Source organism: Nomascus leucogenys, chromosome 4 (genome assembly GCF_006542625.1).
Source record: "Nomascus leucogenys isolate Asia chromosome 4, Asia_NLE_v1, whole genome shotgun sequence".
NCBI lineage: Eukaryota > Metazoa > Chordata > Mammalia > Primates > Hylobatidae > Nomascus > Nomascus leucogenys.
Window position 1 is genome coordinate 143,067,194 of NC_044384.1, and position 20,359 is coordinate 143,087,552.

The 20,359-nt window shown below is 45.9% G+C and overlaps 1 protein-coding gene across 2 annotated transcripts in view; it reads left to right on the forward strand.

Annotated features, from left to right (window-relative positions):
- The window catches only part of PRAG1 (PEAK1 related, kinase-activating pseudokinase 1), a 77,069-nt gene extending 60,633 nt beyond the window's left edge, over positions 1–16,436 (forward strand). For both annotated transcript variants that reach the window (XM_030812408.1, XM_030812409.1), the window contains exons 5-6: positions 5,687–6,438; positions 14,893–16,436. In XM_030812408.1, coding sequence (XP_030668268.1) covers positions 5,687–6,438; positions 14,893–16,032 — 1,892 coding nt within the window. In that variant the 3' untranslated portion in view covers positions 16,033–16,436. The remainder of the gene's footprint in view (positions 1–5,686; positions 6,439–14,892) is intronic.
- Positions 16,437–20,359: the final 3,923 nt, after the last annotated feature.

Genomic DNA, 20,359 nt, shown 5'->3' on the forward strand with positions numbered 1-20,359 from the left:
ATTAAAAACCAACAAATGAGGCAACTGAGACATAGGCCAAGGTCCCAGAAAAATGTTCTCCCCTCTCACCCCTTTTACACCCTTAACTGTAAGGCAGAATTTGGAAACGGCAATCCAACACCAGCATCAAACCAGAATGTGTTTGAATTAGTCTCATGTCCCTTGGGGTCCAAGTCTGGAGAATATCGGCTGTTGGCTAAAGACATGGAGGATTTTTTAGGCACACTTTTCTGAACTGGTGGTTTGCCTGTGAATTCAGAGCTATTTTAGGTGTCAGGGTATATTTGTTCCCTGTTATTTCCAGCTTTCCTAATCCAGAGTGTGGCAGCTGTTGCAAACAGTAAGAACGTAGCTGCTGTGTTGCCTAAGGCCGTGTTTATGGAGAGGTAGTTCCCCAGGTAAATCAGGAGAATTAGCCAGAGGAGGTCTTTAGGAGTGCCTTCAGATTCCATAGAAGACAGCTACTATTTGCCATGTAGTGGAGAAATCAGTTTCATCTACAAGGGCTGCATGTTAGCATCTATTTCAAAGTATCCCCAAGAATATTAACACCTGAGAGACTATAGAATCCTCAGAGGCCTGGAGTGGCCTGGAGGTGGTGGGGTGGGGGTGGGGGCTCCAAGAGTGAATTCTGACCTCTCACCAGCTGTAATTCCACACCTGGAGAGCTTTAAAGATCCCTAAGCTCAGAGGAAGGATGCATTAGGTTGGAATGTAGTATGCTTGTCATAGAACCAGGCACATCTTTTCTGAATACAAAAATCATAATAGGCCGGGCACAGTGGCTCACACCTGGAATCCTAGCACTTTAGGAATCTGAGGTGGGTGGATCACCTGAAGGTCAGAAGTTCAAGACCAGCCTGGCCAACATGGTGAAACCCCGTCCCTACTAAAAATACAAAAAATTAGCTGGGCGTGATGGTGGGTACTTGTAATCCCAGCTACTTGGGAGGCTGATGCAGGAGAATCACTTGAACCCAGGAGGCAGAGTTTGCAGTGAGCCGAGATCCCACCATTAAACTCCAGTCTGGGCAACAAGAGCAAAACTTCATCAAAAAAAAAAAAAAAATCATAATATGTGTAGATAATGCCCAGTTAGCCCTGTGAAGTCCACATTTCAGGGGAGCTGTATTTCACCTGATGAGGTTTGGGTAGCTACAGGCCTTTACTTCTGCTGGGCAAGGGCGTGGTTAGGGAATGTTTGGGGATGCAGTGCTAGCCTCTGATGAGTATGTGTATAATGCAGTGAGTACTGAGTTGGGTGCCCCAAACTCATAGCATCTAAGAAATAAAGAAAAATTAATCAGCGCATGTGCTAATCCTTGATATCAAGCTTCTGTCCTAATACCTGGTACCCCTTGTCAGATTTACCCAAGTAGTGATAGGGTGTAGATCTGATCAAAGTCACTGACGAACAGCTCCCACAAGAAAGCAAGAGAAAACAGAGGGAGGGACAAAATCACTTCCTTTTACCTGAATACACGAAGTGTTTTTTGTGCTGGGACCTACCATACAGTCTAAAGCAGAACCTCTTGATTCTCTTTGGTCATCTAGGGAATTAGAAGTGTTACCGATTATGTTGCTAAAAGATCCCTGGTCTCCTCACAGATTGGAAACTGTACCAGTGGTAATTTGTGGGAACTACAGATAGAAGGAAGAACAATTGAAGCAAGATAACGATCTGCCTAGAGCTATTTGATTTCAGTGGCAGCTTTGAGACAAAATGCACGTTTAGAGAGGTTGAAAATGGAGAGACTAGCTGAAATTATAGACTATTAGTGCTGCAAGGGGCCTTCACAATGATGTCATCAGTCATTTTCTAAAGGAGGAAACTCAGGCGGGGCAGGCCAACAGCTGGTGAAGTGTTCACTCTACTGCTCACCCTCAAATTGGAGCAGAAGCAGAAAGGGGCATACTGGTGGCATCAGGAGAGCCTTGTAATAAAGACAAGGAAGACAAAAGCAATTAACATGGAGAAATAAGCCTAAGGCTTAAAGAAGAGACTAACCAGGAAACTGATCTGTTATGAACCTCTCTGGCCGACTGGACTTGGCATGGGAAGGAATCCTGACCCTAGGCAGGTTGTTCTTGTCTCCTAGGGCACCGATGAAAGCATTGACCAGGGTTCTGATCACACCCCACTCCCATCCCCCAGCCTCAGCTTCTGTCATGTTGATGATAAATTGACAATCAGACGCCTCGCTGGTGATGGTTTCTGCTGCCCAGAATGCAGAAAGGTCAGGAAGTGGATGTGTGCTCACGGCTCTCAGTCCTCCTGCTCATCAGGCTGGGAGTTTGGTGGCTGAGGCTTACAGTCCTTTGAGAGCCCCATAAGTAGGTGGTCTTGCCCTCCCTTTTTTATCCAGGAGGTGGCAAGTGGTCCTCCACCTCCTCCTCTCAGCCTCTTCTGCTAGAGGGAGGAGGGAGAGGAAGTGAATCATCTGCCCTAGCCTCCGTCTGTTCCCGTTGCTTTCCTGGGGAGCGTGGGATGGGGAGACCTGTGGACTGCAGGATTTCAGCACCTGCTGAGATTACTGCCATCTGGATCTTCCCTCTTCTGGCTCGCTATTTCTTGTGCACCCTTCATTCTGACTATTGAGGGGGAAATTCGTGGGCATGTAAAAGTGACTGGTCCAGACTGCACCACCACTGCTTGATTTATTATTAACTTGAGCCCTCCTGGAAGGGATATAAATCACTCACTCAGCCTTGCTGCCAGGGGCCCCGCCTGTCATTAGCAAATGGGAAGGACGATTCCCTATGATCTTGATAAACCACAGGGAAACAAGGATTGCTTACTATAGATGGGAAAGTGGGCAAGGCGAGCTTAAGAAACACGGTGCTCCCTCTTGAATTTCTTTTTCACTTGTCATAGTCTCACTCTGTAGCCCAGGTGGGAGTGCAGTGTCACAGTCTTGGCTCACTGCAATTTCTGCCTCCTGAGTTCAAGCGATCCTCCCCCTCAGCGTCCTGAGTAGCTGGGATTATAGGCGCGCACCACCACGCCCAGCTAATTTTTGTATCTTTTGTAGAGTTGGGGGTTCGCCTTGTTGCCCAGGCTGGTCTCGAACTCCTGAGCTCAAGTGATCCTCCCACCTTGGCCTCCGAAAGTGCTGAGATTACAGGCATAAGCCACTGTGCCCAGCCCCTGTTGAGTCTTATGATAGATGATAGAGCCCAGGAGGGAATTGATGCAGGGACCCCATAGTCTTGCTCAGCTGCCCAGGGCTTTTCTTTGCATGAACCCATTGGTTCTCTGCTCCTGTATTCAACAGGTTGCGTGCACTGTGTTTGTCCTCCCGTCAGCGTTGCATTCAAGGTTGTGCCCTGCTGTCTCTCACTAATGCTGCCTCGATCACTGAGGCTGGGGCATGAATGTCAGCCCATGGCCATCCATCTTGCTCCCTAGAGAGACCCTCCACCCTGTGGAGCAGCAGAAATAAAGAGACCCAGTCTTGATCTGAGTGGCTTGCAAATGGTGTTTGAGCTCAGGGGTCTGTTCTGCTCCCTGTTGGGTTGGAGAAAGCAGAGAAGGGCTCAGTGTGAGCTAGAAGGTTATTAACTGTTCAGGAGCAGCCCTAGAAATGTCCTGTGCAGCTGAGTGTGGTGACACAAGACTCATAATTTGCTTCCTTTGGGGACTTCTACCCCTTGTCTGCCGCTATGCTTTTGTTCTGCTTTTTTTTTGTAGTTTTCTGGTCCCACTGCCAAGGTGTGGAAAGGCATAGAGACACTCCATGCTCTTCACTTAGGGTGATGTGGCATGGAGAACTCATTGAGGGGTACACATCCTAAGTACGCATTTCCTTAGGGCTGTAACCCATTATTATTATTATTACTTTTAGATGAAGTTTCACTCTGTCACCCAGGCTGAGTGTAGTGGCACAATCTTGGCTCACTACAACCTCCATCTCCCGGGCTCAAGCGATTCTCCTGCCTCAGACTACTTAGTAGCTGGGGTTATAGGCGCGCACCGCCACCCCCAGCTAATCTTTGTATTTTTAGTAGATACAGGATTTCACCATGTTGGCCAGGCTGGTCTCAAACTCCTGAGCTCAAGTGAGCCATCCACCTCAGCCTCCCAAAGTGCTGGGATTACAGGTGTGAGCCACCACACTCCGTCTGCAAGCCATATTTCTTTCATATTTTAACCCTCAAGATAATAGGGTGCATTTTACAAACTATGAATGTGATTTATTATTTCTTTTATCCCCCTAAAAGCTGTTATTAAAATAGCAGATAACACCTTAGAGCTGTTCTGAGAATGTAGGAAATAAGTACTATTTCAGTTTGCCCTTTGCTCTAATAGTGTATGTCTCTTTTATATATACATATATATATATATATTTTTTTTTTTTCTTTTACTTAAACTCTTCTTTCATTGTGAAGCCACCATTTTATACCTCGATGCCAAGAGTGAGGTCAGCCCTCACGTTTGTAGAGACTGGACCTTCATCTCACCATTTTGTGTGCTACCTAGAAAGGTTTTCTGATTGTCCCCATGCCCTGCCGACACCTGTATCCCTGAGTGAGCCTTTGCCCAGGCAGACTCTTTATCCATATGCACCACTCCGGAAACTGTGCGGCCTTGAAAAGACTCACTTTTCTTTAAGATCCATTTCCTCATTTCTAAAATCATGATCTTCCTGCCTTCTAAAATCTCTGTGGGCCCGCCTTGCCCACTAAGCCAGCAGGGTATACATGCAATCTCCAGGGACTGCATGCTAAAAAGGGAGAATTTTTTTTTTTTTTTGAGATGGAGTCTCACTGTTGTTTCCCAGGCTAGATTTCAGTGGCGCAATCTCAGCTCACTGCAACCTCCTCCTCCAATGTTCAAGTGGTTCTCCTGCCTCAGCCTCCCAAGTAGCTGGGATTACAGGCATCTGTCACTATGCCTGGCTAGTTTTTGTATTTTTAGTAGAGACAGGTTTTCGCCATGTTGGCCAGGCTGGTCTCAAACTCCTGACCTCAGGTGATCCACCCACCTCGGCCTCCCAAAGTGCTGGGATTGCAAGCATGAGCCGCCACGCCCAGCCAAAATGGAGAATTTTACCATTGGCCAATTACACCCTCTATAAACCTGACTTTTAAAAAATTCCACTCAAACCACACATGTTCAAGTTCGTTATTGCTGTTGCAGCATTGTTTGCAAAATATTGGAAACAATTTAAGTGTCCATCAAAAAGCGATGGTTAAATAAATTATGATACTTGCATATGATGATATATTATGGTAAGACTGTTTAAAATAATTAAACAGATCTGCATATTTGATTAAAAAAATCTCTCCAAGATGTGAAAGAAAAGCATTATTCCAAACAGTAGCCACTGTTTGCTCTTTTCTATGTAATTATATGTGTGTGTGTGTGTGTGTGTGTGTGTGTGTGTGTGCGCGCGCGCGCGCATGTGCACACGATGAAACACTACTGACAGTGGTTTCCTCTGATAAGAGAGGCTGGGTGCTGAGGGACAGGGTAGGAGGAAGACTTAATTGTCAGTCTATACCTTTTTTGCATTTTGATTTTTTCCATTGTGCATGTATTGTCTATTCGAGAAATAGAAAACAAGTAAAATAAAATTAATTGCTCTGACCAAATAAATAAATAAATAAAGGGAAAAAAGTCTTCAGGACCCTAGAATTGAGTGGCATTGGCCTTGGTCTTATGGTTTCTGTCTCTCCTCTTCAGGTCCCTCGTCTGAGCTGGCTCACTCGCCCACCAACAGCGGGAAGAAGCTCTTTGCTCCTGTTCCGTTTCCTTCAGGCTCTACTGAGGATGTGTCCCCCAGTGGCCCCCTGCAGCCCCCTCCACTCCCCCAGAAAAAGATAGTGAGCCGGGCAGCCTCTTCACCGGATGGCTTCTTCTGGACCCAAGGCTCCCCCAAGCCCCGAACAGCAAGCCCCAAGCTGAACTTAAGCCATTCAGAAACCAACGTCCACGACGAGTCTCACTTTAGCTATTTGTTGAGCCCCGGGAACCGCCACCGTCCTGTCTTCTCCTCTTCTGATCCTCTGGAGAAAGCTTTCAAAGGCAGTGGCCACTGGGTTCCAGCAGCAGGGCTGGCGGGCAACAGAGGCGGCTGCAGGAGCCCTGGCCTCCAGTGCAAAGGGGCCCCCTCCGCCTCGTCCTCCCAGCTGAGCGTGTCCAGTCAAGCCTCCACTGGGAGCACCCAGCTTCAGCTGCACGGTCTCCTGAGCAACATCAGCAGCAAGGAGGGCACCTATGCCAAGCTGGGGGGACTCTACACCCAGTCCCTGGCCCGCCTTGTAGCCAAATGTGAGGACCTCTTCATGGGCGGCCAGAAAAAGGAGCTCCACTTCAATGAGAATAACTGGTCGCTCTTCAAGCTGACTTGTAACAAGCCCTGCTGTGACTCAGGGGATGCCATTTATTACTGTGCCACCTGCTCTGAGGACCCCGGCAGCACCTATGCTGTGAAAGTAGGTACCACTCTCTCCTTGCATTCTGCTGTGCCACTGGCTGGTGCTGGCTTGGGCAGAACTGTGGCCTGAGCAAGTCATTTCACCTGTCTGGGCATTAGAAGGGGAGCTGATTCCTAACCATTCCTTTTTTTTTTTTTTTAAATAAGAGAGTCTCACTTTGTCGCCCAGGCTGGAGTACAGTGGCACAATCTTGGCTCACTACAGCCTCCACCTCCCACGTTAAAGTGATTCTCCTGCCTCATCCTCCCAAGTAGCTGGGATTATTTGTGTGCACCACCATGCCCAGCCAATTTTTGCATTTTTGGTAGAAATGGGGTTTCACCGTGTTGGCCAGGCTGGTCTCGAACTCCTGACCTCAGATGATCCACCCACCTCGGCCACCCAAAATGCTGGGATTACAGGTGTGAGCCACCACCCCTGACCCCTAAGCATTCTTTTAACACTTAGTGCTCAACAGCTTCACTCTCTCTCTGCCCCAGGACATGGTGCAATGAGATTTGTAGTATGAATATAAGACACATCCTGTGCTTTAGCTGAGTTAAGAAAACAGTTGCCTTTTAATGCAACAGAGAGTTTATTCATTTACTGACCAGGTTTTTATTGAGTGTCTACTGTATGCCAGGTACTTTGCCACAATCTGAGTATGTAGGGGTGAATATAAGCTTCCTTATAGAGCTATGATGTAGTGAGGGAGATGGATAATGAGGTCATTCTTCTAGTGTTAGATCCAGAAAGAGCATTTGACCTAGGAATCATCTCGAACAATAATAGTAATAATATCATTTTTGTGAGCATTCACTCTACAACTAGACTCTTACCTCTAATCCTAACAGTAATCCTACAGGTTAGGTAGGTTTTACAGATGGGGGATCGGAGGCTCAAAGTGGTTAAGTAATTTGCCCACAGCTAGTTGGTGGCTGAAATGGATTTGAGCTCTGGTGTGTCTGTCTCCAAAGCCTAAGTGATGTCCCTACCATTTAAGATAAATGAAGTTCAGAGACATTAAGCGACTAGCTCAAGGCAGCACAGCTCTTTAACCTTTGATGCTGGATCAGGCCTCTTGCTACCCACACTGCATTGCACTGTCAGAGTGCAGCTCTGTGTGAGCTAGTTCAGCCATCTGCACTCATTTGGACCCCTAGGGTCTCTACCATGAACACCAGTTCTTCCTGTGGCCCTATTTCTCATCTTCTTTTGCTGTTCCTTGATTACCTATTGAGACCCTGGCCCTTCTATAAATGTAGGCTTTTACTGGGAGTCAGGAGGGAGACCCTGAGCTGTCTTCTCTCATCACCTGCCCTAAGACATCCTTTTTTTCTAGTTAGAAAAGTGCAAAGAATAAGCTGATTTGAAATGGCCTTGGTGGGGTAGCTTGCTTACCAACAATTTTAAAAAATAATATTGCTAATATTTTAAAAATAATACTATTAAATAATATTTAAGTTATTATATTATTACTATTAATAATATTATTCAGTATATATAAATAATATATTGTAGTTATAATTAGTAGTAGTAATACTACTATTCAGTATATATTATTTACAATTATTTTTTATTTACATATACCAAATATTCTTAATAGTAGTAGTAATAGTATTATTATAAATAATATATACTGAATAATATTAATCAGTATCAAGAGACGGCTGACCTTTCTGTTTTGAGGAGGAAAAAGCCTGGTGGAAGAGATTGAATTCCTCTTGTCCATGGTATAGAAAGTGAGGTGACCCTTCTGCAATAAGTAAGGGGCCCTTGGGACAAACGTTTTGTTTTTTTTTTTAATTATTATTAATGTATTTATTTAGAGACAGTGTCTCGCTCTGTTGCCCAGGCTGGAGTACGTGGTGCAATCTCTGCTCACTGCAACCTCCACCTCCTGGGTTAAAGCGATTTTCCTGTCTCAGCCTCCTGAGTAACTGGTACTACAGGCACTGGCCCCCCACCATGCCTGGCTAATTTTTGTATTTTTAGTAGAGATGGGGTTTCACCATATTGGCCAGGCTGGTCTCAAACTCCTGACCTTGTGATCCACCTGCCTCAGCCTCTGAAAGTGCTGGGATTACAGGCATGAGCCACCATGCCCCGCCAGTTTTGTTTTTCACAAACATAAATAATTGTGCTGTGCAGCTTGGATTCTAGTGCCCCATATATTAATGCAGAATTAGCTGTATTCTCTAATAAACAACACAAAAGGAATTTAACTTTCCTCAAGAATGTTAAAAGCAAGTATTGCTCCTTGTTTCATTAGAAATAGAAGCCACACAGAAACCAAAAGATAAGCCTTAGCCCTCTAACAAGAGTGGCAGGGATTTCCTATTTGACTTTCCTGGAGACGTGCTAGCTCAAGGACCGTGTCTGTGCGAAGTGAAAAAGGAAATTTGGAGACTAGCATCCAATATGCAGAGGATGGTAATCCTGGGAACAAGGTTACCAGGAACAATATTAATTTGCAAATGTGCCTCGCCTGGTCATTGGGGGTGGGGGGCGGGTGGGCCGTGGGGGCCCTGGAGCATCATTTCGCACGGGCAGCTGTTCCACTTCATTAGCTCTCCAGTCTAGACGAAATACAGTCATCTGGGGATCCGCAGGAGGGAGAGTGGGTCTCCCTTCCCAGCCAGCGAGCTGCCTGTCTGAGGCTGAGCGTATTTCATCTGCGCATGTTAAACAGGGAGCCGGCACTGAAGGCACACAGAGCCTCGTTCGGTCGCGGAATCCCATTTAACAATAGCAGGGTCACACCTGCTCCTTGCTGATGCTGGAACCTACTCCTTTGGGCTCAGCGCCCTGCAGCAGTGAGGAGATAAAGCTGGTTCTTGTAGCTCCACCGCATGAATAGGTGACAGGAAAAAAAAATCATGAGTTGTGTGTGCGTTTTCGAAGCAGTTTCATTTCTCAGCCATCTAGACAGAATTCTAGTTTGGTAATTAGGGACCCGTTTTAAGCTGCTGGGCCTTTTTTATTTAACAGACATGATTTAGCCCAGACTTACGCCCGGGAATGAGGCCCTGACTCCAAAGTTTAAATGAGTCCTGGCTCAGCAAAACGTTTGAAACTTGAGCTGAACCAAGAGTCTATGTAAAGTTGTAGAGCTAAAAATCTGAGTGCAGGGCTCCCTGAAAATGAAATGAGGTTGGGGGCAGGGAGTAGGGAGATGGAGATGGAGAAAAAGCCGCTCCCTCCCTCACCGCCCCTTCCCCCATCCAGTGCTGCAGAATGATCTCTGGCGCGGGCGCAGAGCTCACTCACAGGGCTGGTTAGCATGCGCCCAACGCAGCCCTCTCCGTTGCTGGGCTTTGAGGAAGCTGCGGGTCTTGCCAAAGGCCCAGTGCACTGATTTTGAAATGCATCCAGCCCAGTTGCCATTTACTCTGCTCCTTCATTTACATCTCTGTGCAAAATGTCAGCAGCCTGACTGGAGCTCCAGGCCTCAAGTGTTTGCTGGGCCCAGGCTTTTCATATCCCTGAGAAAAAGGAGCCTTGAAAACCCTTCCCAGGCTCCTGGGCAGCTGTGCTCTTCGGGTTTGTACAATACCTCCGCACCACCAGAGGGCTACAGCCGAGATGGCAAGAGCAGTCACCATAGCAACTCTCCCCATTGTGCTTGCGCTGGGCTGGGCCTGACGCTGAGAGCCCTGCCTGCATCATTTCATCTGATGCTCACAATGGCCCTACGAGGAAGGACTATCCCTGCCCCTGTCATTCAGAGGAGAAAACATGCTTTTAGATAAATACCGTCCATCTTGATTATTTATGGATTCTGTATTTGCAAAATCATCTACCTGCTCAAATTTATGTGTAATTCCAAAATCAATACTCGAAGCGCTTTCCAGTGATTTCTGGATATGTGTAAGGCAAGGAAAAATTTGAGTCACCTGATGTTTAGTTCTCACGCTCCTAACAAAGACATACCTGAGACTGGGTAATTTACAAAGGAAAGAGATTTAACTGATTCACAGTTCAGCATGGCTGGAGAAGCCTCAGGAAACTTACGATCATGGCGGAAGGGGAAGCAAACACGTCCTTCTTCACATGGTGGCAGCAAGGAGAAGCCAAGCAAAAGGGGGCAAAGCAGCCAGGTGCAGTGGTTCATGCCTGTAATTCCAGCACTTTGGGAGGCGAAGGCAGGTGGATCACGAGGTCAGGAGTTCAAGACCAGCCTGGCCAACATGGTGAAACCCCATCTCTACTAAAAAATAAAAAATACAAAAATTAGCCAAGTGTGGTGGCAGGTACTTGTAATCCCAGCTACTCGGGAGGCTGAGGCAGAAGAATCACTTGAAGGCAGGAGGCGGAGATTGCATTGAGCCGAGATGCGCCACTGCACTCCAGCCTGGGCAACAGAGCAAGACTCTGTCTCAAAAAAAAAAAAAAAAAAGGGAGGGAATAGGGAAAGCCCCTTATAAAGACATCAGATCTCATGAGAACTCACTCACTATCATGAGAACATCACCAGGTTCTTCCCACCACACGTGGGGATTATGAGAAGTATAATTCAATATGAGATTCGTTTGGGGACACAGCCAAACCATATCACCCAATGTGCATGTTTCCAGCTGAAGGGGAATGAGGCAACAGTGTTTCAGCCCTCATCCTGGAAGCCAGGGTCGTTTTTTGCAGTCTATTTAGTGTCTTGTTTTTCACATTTGTGTGCTTTTTGCTTGTCAATGAAAAGAGTCCAACTCTGTAAAATAATTGAAAAGATGTATTCTGAGCTAAATATAAGTCACCTATGGCCCATGACACAGCCCTCAAGAGATCCTGAGACCATGTGCCCAAAGTGGTCAGGCCACAACTTGGTTTTCTACATTTTAGGGAGACATAGGTTTCAATCAATACATGTATGATGTACACTGAAGTTGATGGGGCCGGGGGAGCTCCCAAGTGATAGGTGGATTCAAAGATTTTCTGATTGGCACTTGATTGAGAGAGTTATTATCAATAGAAAGGAATGTCTGGGTTATGAGAAGTGGTTATGGAGACCAAGGCTTTATCATGCAGTCGCAGCCTCCAGGTAGCAGGCTTCAGTGAGAACACACTGTAAATGTTTTTATCAGACTTGAAGAGACTGCCCTATCAGTAATCCCAACAGGGAGGAGGGTAGCATGAGGTATGTCCAGCTCCCCCTTCCCATCATGGCCTGAAGTCATTTTTTTTTTTTTTTTTTTTTGAGACAGAGTCTTGCTCTGTCGCCCATGCTGGAGTGCAGTGGCGCAATCTCGGCTCACTGCAAGCTCCGCCTCCCAGGTTCACGCCGTTCTCCTGCCTCAGCCTCTCTGAGTAGCTGGGACTACAGGCGCCCACCACCACGCCTGGCTAATTTTTTTGTATTTTTAGTAGAGACGGAGTTTCACCGTGGTCTCGATCTCCTGACCTCCTGATCCGCCCGCCTTGGCCTCCCAAAGTGCTGGGATTACAAGCGTGAGGCACTGCGCCCGGCCTGAAGTCATTTTTTTATGTTCACTTTGGAATGCCCTTGGCTGAGAGGAGGGGTCCATTTCAGGTGGTTGGAGGGCCTTAGAATTTTATTTTTGGGTTTACATGTTGGTGATTTTGCTGTTTAAAATGGCCCAAGCTAGAGATATATATATATATATATATAAAATAAAATGGCCCCAGCATAGGGCTGAAGTGCTGTCTAGTATTCCTAACCACCACAAGGCTGGGATGTGCCTCATGGATAAAAACATGTGTGTTAGATAAGCTTTGTTCAGGGATGAGCTCTAGTGCGGTTGCCTGTGCGTTCATGTTAATGACTGAACAAGGTATGTTAAACAAGATATCTCTAAACAGAAGCATACATGAAACAAGGTTGAATACTGGTGGATTAATGAAAATATTGTGATCAGAGGTTCCCAGGAAACTTACCTTGTATTTTCCCCTAGGAGCAATGGTTCACTATTCACTAATTCAGTGTGTATGGCTCCTTCACAGAACATAACTCCTGCAAATAATGAAAATCTCCTGTAACTTGCCGAAGGTTACAGAGCTAATACTTAAACCCAGGCCTTTTTTCACTCCAGAGCCCATGCTTTTGACCTCTGCAACACTTCTCATTTGTATAGTCCTGAGCAAATAATTTAACCTCTGGAAGCCCCAGTTTCCTCCTCTGTAATACCATCTTCCTCCTTGGATTTAATGAGATTGAATGAAATGCTGCATGGAACCCTCAAGTGGGCACAGTCCTTGCAAATGCAAGAGCCCAATCTGTATCTGTTAGGGGTGAGACAATAACAGTGATGTCCCCCCACATCTCCACTGACAACACAGCTGCATACATGCAAGATGCTTTCTTTGAGGACTCCCCCCACCGCCATTGCCGCAAATTTCCTTTAGTTTAATAGTGCTCCAGAAGCCTGCCATTTAAAAACCAAGTGCCGGCCAGGCACCGTGGCTCATGCTTGTAATCTCAGCACTTTGGGAGGCCAAGGCGGGAGGATCACTTGATCCCAGGAGTTCAAGACCAGCCTGGGCAACATGGCAAAACCTTGTCTCTACAGAAATTCCAAAAATTAGTTGGACGTGGTGATGCGCACCTCTAGTCCCAGCTACTCGGGAGGCTGAGGTGGGAGGATTGCTTTAACCTGGGAGGTCAAAACTGCAGTGAGCTGTGATTGCACCACTGTACTCCAGCCTGTCTCAAAAAGTAGAAAATAAAAACCGAGTACAGTTGGGTAGGCCAGAATAAGAAAGAGCCTGAACAGTGTCTTTTAGACATGTATTTCAAAATCGTTTTTGTTAGTGTAATAGGAAGCAATGTCTGGGGTAAATGTCTTTCCCTTTTATTACCATTCTGCTTTTATAACAGAGAGATTACTAAATTAAATTGTTACCCACCATTCCCCACAATCAGCTTTAAAAACATCTCTTGGAGGCTGAGCTCTTGTATGCCAGGTTTCATACTGAGAAGGTTTGTGGAGCTGCAATATAAATAAATCTCCGTGAAAAGGTGCTTGCAATAGAACTTCTAAAAGTATCGCCTGTAAGCATTGAGGTACTTCAAAAACACTGCGTCATCATCATTCCAACACTGCAGCCTGAAGGCAGGGTTATTTTGGGAGTGTTTGCGGGAAAATATTTTATAGGTAGATGTGATGCCTTTCTTCTCACATCTGATCTTTGTCTTTCTACATTACACACTGATCTTTGTCTTTCTACAAAGCCTGGGTGAGGTTGCATAATAATATTCATTTGAGAGAGGAGACTTCAGTCCCTTTCAGGGTAATGACAGGGAGATTGAGGCCTGACAGAGGACCGTTAACGGCTGGTTCAAGACTCTCTAGTTGAGTGGCAGCCAGATGAGGACCAGGATTGCTAGAGATCCCCAGGTGGCTGGCACTGTCATTTGTACAAGAAGAAATGGAGGAGGCGAGAAAGACACAGTTGTGCGGATCCCCAGCTACGTTTCCCACAGAGAAGCTTGAGACCTTCCATCTTGTTTTTCCTACCTTCATCTCAGATGGTGCCCTGGGGTTCCTCTGAGGCTTCCTTCTGGTTCCTTCCTCCCTGGAGAGCTTTCTGGTTTCTTTCAGCTGCTGTGACTCACCTTGGAGGAAAAGTATGTGGGAAGTGAGGCTGCTTTCTTATAAACGCTATTTGGCTTTGTGAGAATTTGTCCGCACTGTGCACAGAGGGATGTCTTCCTACCAATACCTGCCTACCACACTGTGTGTTGCTCGGCAGGGACCCCACTCACTGGGTCATATGATCATTTTATGTTGAACTTTTTAAGAAATTGACAAACTGCTCCAAAGGGTCTTCCGCATTTAAATTCCCATCAGCAATGTCTGAGGGTTCCCATTTCTGCTCATTTTCATAGACACTTGGGACTGTGTTTTATTAGAACTCATTCTAGTGGGTATGAACTGATATCTCATTGTGGTTTTGACTTGCATTTGCCTGATGAATAATGATGTCCGACATCTTTTCACATGCTTGTGGCCATTTACAATTTTTTTTGGTGAATTGCCTATTCATATCTCTTGCCCATGTTTTTTTTTTTTTTCCTCCATGCCATGATTCTGTATACTTTTTTAATTGGGTTGTTTGTATTATTGAGTTGTAAAAGAGCATTTTTTTAATATAAATTCCACAAACAAGTCCATTTTCAGATACATTTTGGCAGACATTTTCTGCCAGTATATTACTTGTCTTTCCACTTTCTTAATGGTATCTTTTGAAGCCCAAAAGTTTAGAACTTTGAGGTTAAGTTTGTGATTTTTTTTTTCTTCTGTGAATGATGCTCTTGGTGTGGCAGTTAAGAAATCTTTGCCCAACCCAAGGCCTCAAAGACTCTGTCCCATGTTTTCTTCTAGCATGTGTATGGATTGCTCTTACCCTTAAGCCTATGAGGATAGGCTTATTGCACGTAAATACTCAAATGTTTCCACACTTTTTGTTGGGCAGAACCATGGGCCCCACTCTTGATTTCACTTCTCCTTCTCCCTACAGATCTGTAAAACCCCTGAGCCCAAAACAGTCTCCTACTGCAGCCCGTCCGTGCCCGTGCACTTTAACATCCAGCAGGACTGCGGCCACTTCGTCGCCTCAGTGCCCTCCAGCATGCTTACCTCCCCCGACGCGCCCAAGGACCCTGTGCCTGCCGTGTCCGCACACGCCCCTGCCCAGGAGCAGGACTGCGTCGTGGTCATCACCCGAGAGGTGCCACATCAGACCGCCTCCGACTTCGTGCGGGACTCGGCGGCCAGCCACCAGGCGGAGCCTGAGGCGTACGAACGGCGCGTGTGCTTCCTGCTTCTGCAACTCTGCAACGGGCTGGAGCACCTGAAGGAGCACGGGATCATCCACCGGGACCTGTGCCTGGAGAACCTGCTACTGGTGCACTGCACCCTCCAGGCAGCACCCGGGCCCGTCCCCGCCCCCGCCCCCGCCGCCGCCGCCGCGCCTACCTGCTCCTCTGCCGCCCTGCCAGCTGGTGGCACTCTCAGCCCCGCAGCCGGCCCCGCCTCCCCGGAAGGGCCCCGGGAGAAGCAGCTGCCCCGGCTCATCATCAGCAACTTTTTGAAGGCCAAGCAGAAGCCGGGCGGCACCCCAAACCTGCAGCAGAAGAAGAGCCAGGCCCGGCTGGCCCCCGAGATCGTGTCTGCCTCCCAGTACCGCAAGTTCGATGAGTTCCAGACAGGCATCCTGATCTACGAGCTGCTGCACCAACCCAACCCGTTTGAGGTGCGCGCCCAGCTGCGGGAGCGGGACTACAGGCAGGAGGACCTGCCGCCGCTGCCCGCGGTGTCCCTGTACTCACCCGGCCTGCAGCAGCTGGCACATCTGCTGCTGGAGGCCGACCCCATCAAGCGTATCCGCATCGGCGAGGCCAAGCGCGTGCTGCAGTGCCTGCTGTGGGGGCCCCGGCGCGAGCTGGTGCAGCAGCCGGGCACCTCCGAGGAGGCGCTGTGTGGCACGCTGCACAACTGGATCGACATGAAGCGGGCCCTGATGATGATGAAGTTTGCGGAGAAGGCGGTGGATCGCAGGCGGGGCGTGGAGCTGGAGGACTGGCTTTGCTGCCAGTACCTGGCGTCTGCGGAGCCCGGAGCCCTCTTACAGTCGCTGAAGCTCCTGCAGCTGTTGTGAGCCAAGCCCCAGCCTGCACTGTTGCTGCCGCTTCCCTGCCTAACCCTTGCCTTGGAAGCGCCCGTGTCTTCCTGGGAAATGGTACAGATGACTGTTATACCTGGATGTAAAATATATAAATATATATAGAGAAAATACATATACCATATATAAATATGAAAGACTAAGGATTTTGTTGCCCATCCACACTGGTGTCCTCTCTGCACCAAGTCCTCCCTGTTTTCTTCTGTAATTATATACATTTCTAGTTCCATGCAACGTCCTGAGGACAGTTCTGTGAACAGAATGCAGCCTGGACACTGGCCTCAATACCTTTAGGATTTCTTCACCCTTTTGTCAAATTGTTATTTAAAGAAAAGAAGAAGAAGAAAATTCCATTAAAAATTTTTTTGGTTGAGTCATGAGCAAAACTCTTTATCCTTAAGTGCCTGAGTGCATTAATATGTTTGATGGGTAAAACGAACCTGTGTTTGGTATTACGCTTTTCGGGAGATAGAGCAGCAGTCTACAAAGGACCAGGCAAGTGGGTACCAATTAATCTTCCCTGTTTCTCTTCCCACCTGCCAGCCTCCTGGAAAGAATCCAGACACAGCCGCTGTGATCCCAGTGGTTTGGAATTCAAACCCATTTCCAGTTTGCTAAAGCTGGTTGCCATTTGTATCATTCAGAGACGTGCCTGAAAACACAGTCCACCCCAGATGGCTCAGATGAAAAGACCTTAAGGGGACCACTTAGCTAGGTGTGATCAGGGTTATGAGAACAAAGGGTGACAAGGCCAAAAGCAAGGGCCAGAACAGCAGGACAGGGGAACGTACAGGAGGTATTTGCACTGAGATCTCTACAGCCAGAGATGGGAGTCTCTGTTTCCCGTCTGTCATCTCCAACCTAATAGGATGCCAGACAGCAAGGGACCTTGGTGATGCAGTCTGAAGGATAAGCCTCCTGGGGCAGGGAGGAGGTAGAGAATGCGTGGGATGCCAGGTGGCAGACAGCCCACTGTTCCTACCGTACTGGATACTGGCAGGGCAAGAATTGAATTCAGGTGTTTCAACTCCCAGGCCAGTACTCCCTCTGCTGTTCGGGCCTCCTTCAAGTCTCCTTTTCTAAAACCTCATTTAACACATCTATTGGTACCTACAACTTACTGTAGTCAATATTTGTTACTATGCCTTTAAAAACACACAAAGAAAATTAGGAGGCATCAGATCTTTCCTCCTCAAAACTAGATACAAGCACAAAAGTCAAAAATTACCTATTTGAAGAGAAATAGCCCCAAGACTCTTGTATTTCTACCTAATGGGTAATCTTCCAACTACAGAACTAATTAATTTCTTAAACCTTGTTAATAACTCTGGACAAATTAAAACAAATACAAGGATCTGAATGGATGTTTTAGAAACCTGGGTATGCGCTTAGCAGAAAGGACAGGGAACTCTCCCAGGTCCTCTTCTGCATATTAATTTCAATCCTTTTGTGAGTTCCACCTTCCAGCCCCTGAGTACATGTAAACACATTCATATTTCCATGCATCGGTGGTGAAGACAGCACCTGGGGCACATTTGTAATTTCAATTGTTTTCTGAGCATTGAGGAAAGAGCTGAACCAAAACCAGCTCCCAACCCATTTGTACAAGAGAAAGAGTCTGCAAACGTGGAAATCTTATTTCTCCCTAGGACCTATCTGTTTCGGGGGGGCGGGGGGGGCATTATTTGCCAGTTCTTTCTTTGTTCCTCAGAATTTTCCAGGCAAACCTTCTGCCATCAATTTGCTGTCTTTTGCTTTTTTGTCCTTTTTCACTTCAAGGAAATAAACAATGGAGAGGGAGAAGTAAATATTCTGCCAGGGGAATGCAGTGCCGTTAGAAAATGAGGCCCGATGTGGCGGCTCATGCCTGTAATCCCAGCACTTTGGGAGGCCAAGACAAGTCAATCACCTAAGGTCAGGAGCTTGAGACCAGCCTGGCCAACATGGTGAAAGCCTGTCTCTACTAAAAATACAAAAATTAGCCGGTGTCGTGGCGCATGCCTGTAATCCTAGCTACTTGGGAGGCTGAAGCAGGAGAACTACTTGAACCCAGGAGGTGGAGGTTACAGTGAGCCAAGATCATACCACTGCACTCCAGCCTGGGTAACAGAGTGAGACTCTATCAAAAAAAAAGAAAGAAAAGAAAGAGGAAGAGGGAAGGAAAAAGGAAGGACGGAAGGAAGGAGAAAGAGAAAGAAAGAAAAAAAGAAAGAAAGAAAAGAAAGAAAGAAAGGTCTTAGGAGCCAGATTTTTAATTCCTGAATTAATTGCAACTTTTTTATGCCACCCACTTCAGAAAAAAAAAAAAAAACGAGGTTGTAAAAACTGTTCTAAAAACCAACATGAACCAAAAATTAAAGGGTAAAGAAGAAACAATAGCAATAAATTCTGAATGAGAGGAATAAGAGCAATTAAACATAAAACTTACTTCTGAGCTGCCCACCAACCTATAAAAAGAAAACTGGTTGCGGAATTCTTTTTTGTGTGCAATTTTAGGAAACGGTTCATCAGGAGGAAGAAATTTTTGCCCAGTGCTTGGTTCTGAAGGAAATTTGTCAAGGATTCTGTGTTTGAAGACGTTGAATAACGCCCCAATAGCAGTTTTAAAAAGAAAAAAAAAAAATTTTTTTTGAAGATAGGTGTCATGAGTGATGCCAGGTTAAAAATAACTGGGTCCACACATGCTTGTGTCTTTCCACAATGTCAGGCTTTCACTGATGCTAATTCAGTCACAAAAGCCAGAAGCTACATGGAGTTCCCAAGGAGGCAATTCTCTTTAGTACCTCCTGTTCTCTTGGTAGTCAGAGCCACAGGCACACAGGCTTGAGCCACTCCGCAAATCTTAGTATGGCAAACCATACATAATAGTATGCTTAATCAATATACATATGTTACAGATTAAACATTCCGCAATAAACAAAGTAGCATTGAACATCAAGAGGAGAAAGAGATAGGAGAAAGGTTAAGGAACCAGTCCAGTGGGAGCAGGTCAGTCTTGGAAGGAAGAGTGTTTGAGGTGGCAGAAGCAGATGCCAAGTTCTTATCATGAGTGACTGCAAGACAGTGTCAGTTAAGACAGGCCCGTTTCGAGCTGCTGAAGGCCTGACATTTTAAAGTCACAGAGTCCTCTGGTGAGAACTGATCTTGGATAATGTGCTTGTTTGTGTCTTTATCTGATTGGATGCAATCTTTATCTTTTTTATTTATTAAAACATCTTATCCTTGTTGGCAAAGTGCCCTCTGAAACATAAAATGAAGTCTTATTCTAAGATGGAGTTTGTTAGGTCAAGGGTACTCTATATGATAGGGCATTTTTTTATCGCTACCATTGGTGAAGTTTAAATATGGAGTGTTAAAACCTAGTTTCCTCAAGCTCTCTGGAAATGATTGCCACTCATTCCTCTCCATGGATTGGCCTTTTCCATAAATGATTAGTCATGTGGCTATAAATACTAGGTTTAGGAAACAACTTCAGTCGCAGTAAATTCAGAGGTTCAATATAATTGGTTTTTTGTTACTTCAAAATACACCTAGGCTGCATGGCTTTATCTCACAGAAAACTCTAGCATGAAACCCATTATGCCCAGAAACAGTAGTTTGTTCTGCAGAACTGAGGTTCAGAAATAATCAGGGACTTTTGTACGAGGACAGTTGCAGGGCATCTGGCAATTTAATACTCCTGTTATCAGTGACTTCATCTCCCATTTTTCTTGTCTCTAAACCCAACTACTGGTATTTAAATCTCCAGTTTTTCTTCTCTCCCACTGAGTCAAGTCACCCCCATTATGCTTTTCACTATGTAATTTTTGTTGTTTGTAAGCCATTCTCATTTTCATGCCAAGATGTGGAATCGTTTTTCTTCTAATTTTTTAATGTATGCGTTATAAAGCCTCATATCTAAATGGTTATATCCTTGCCAGAAGCCAGATAAGCGCTTTAGGGATTATTTATTTATCATAACATATGGCTCAGATCTGAAAAGACTGGTTCTGGGGAGCCGTAGTTACCACTTTATATAACACTTCATGGTTTCCAAGAGCTTAGGGCTGAAAAAACTCTTTTGAGATGTACGCATGTACACAAAATAATTATAAAGATTTTTTAAAAAGAAGACACGTGTTACTTTAGTGAGTTGTAAATTTGCTCTTAAAATACACAATCAATAAATGAGGCAGCCCTTTTCTGCTCTGTTGAATATCTGAAAATCTTTGGAGATCTAAAGATTAGCATACCAAATCCCACTAAAAGTAGTAGATTTGTAACATAAAACCAACTTGCCATTTTTAAGAGAGGGTGGTGTGAA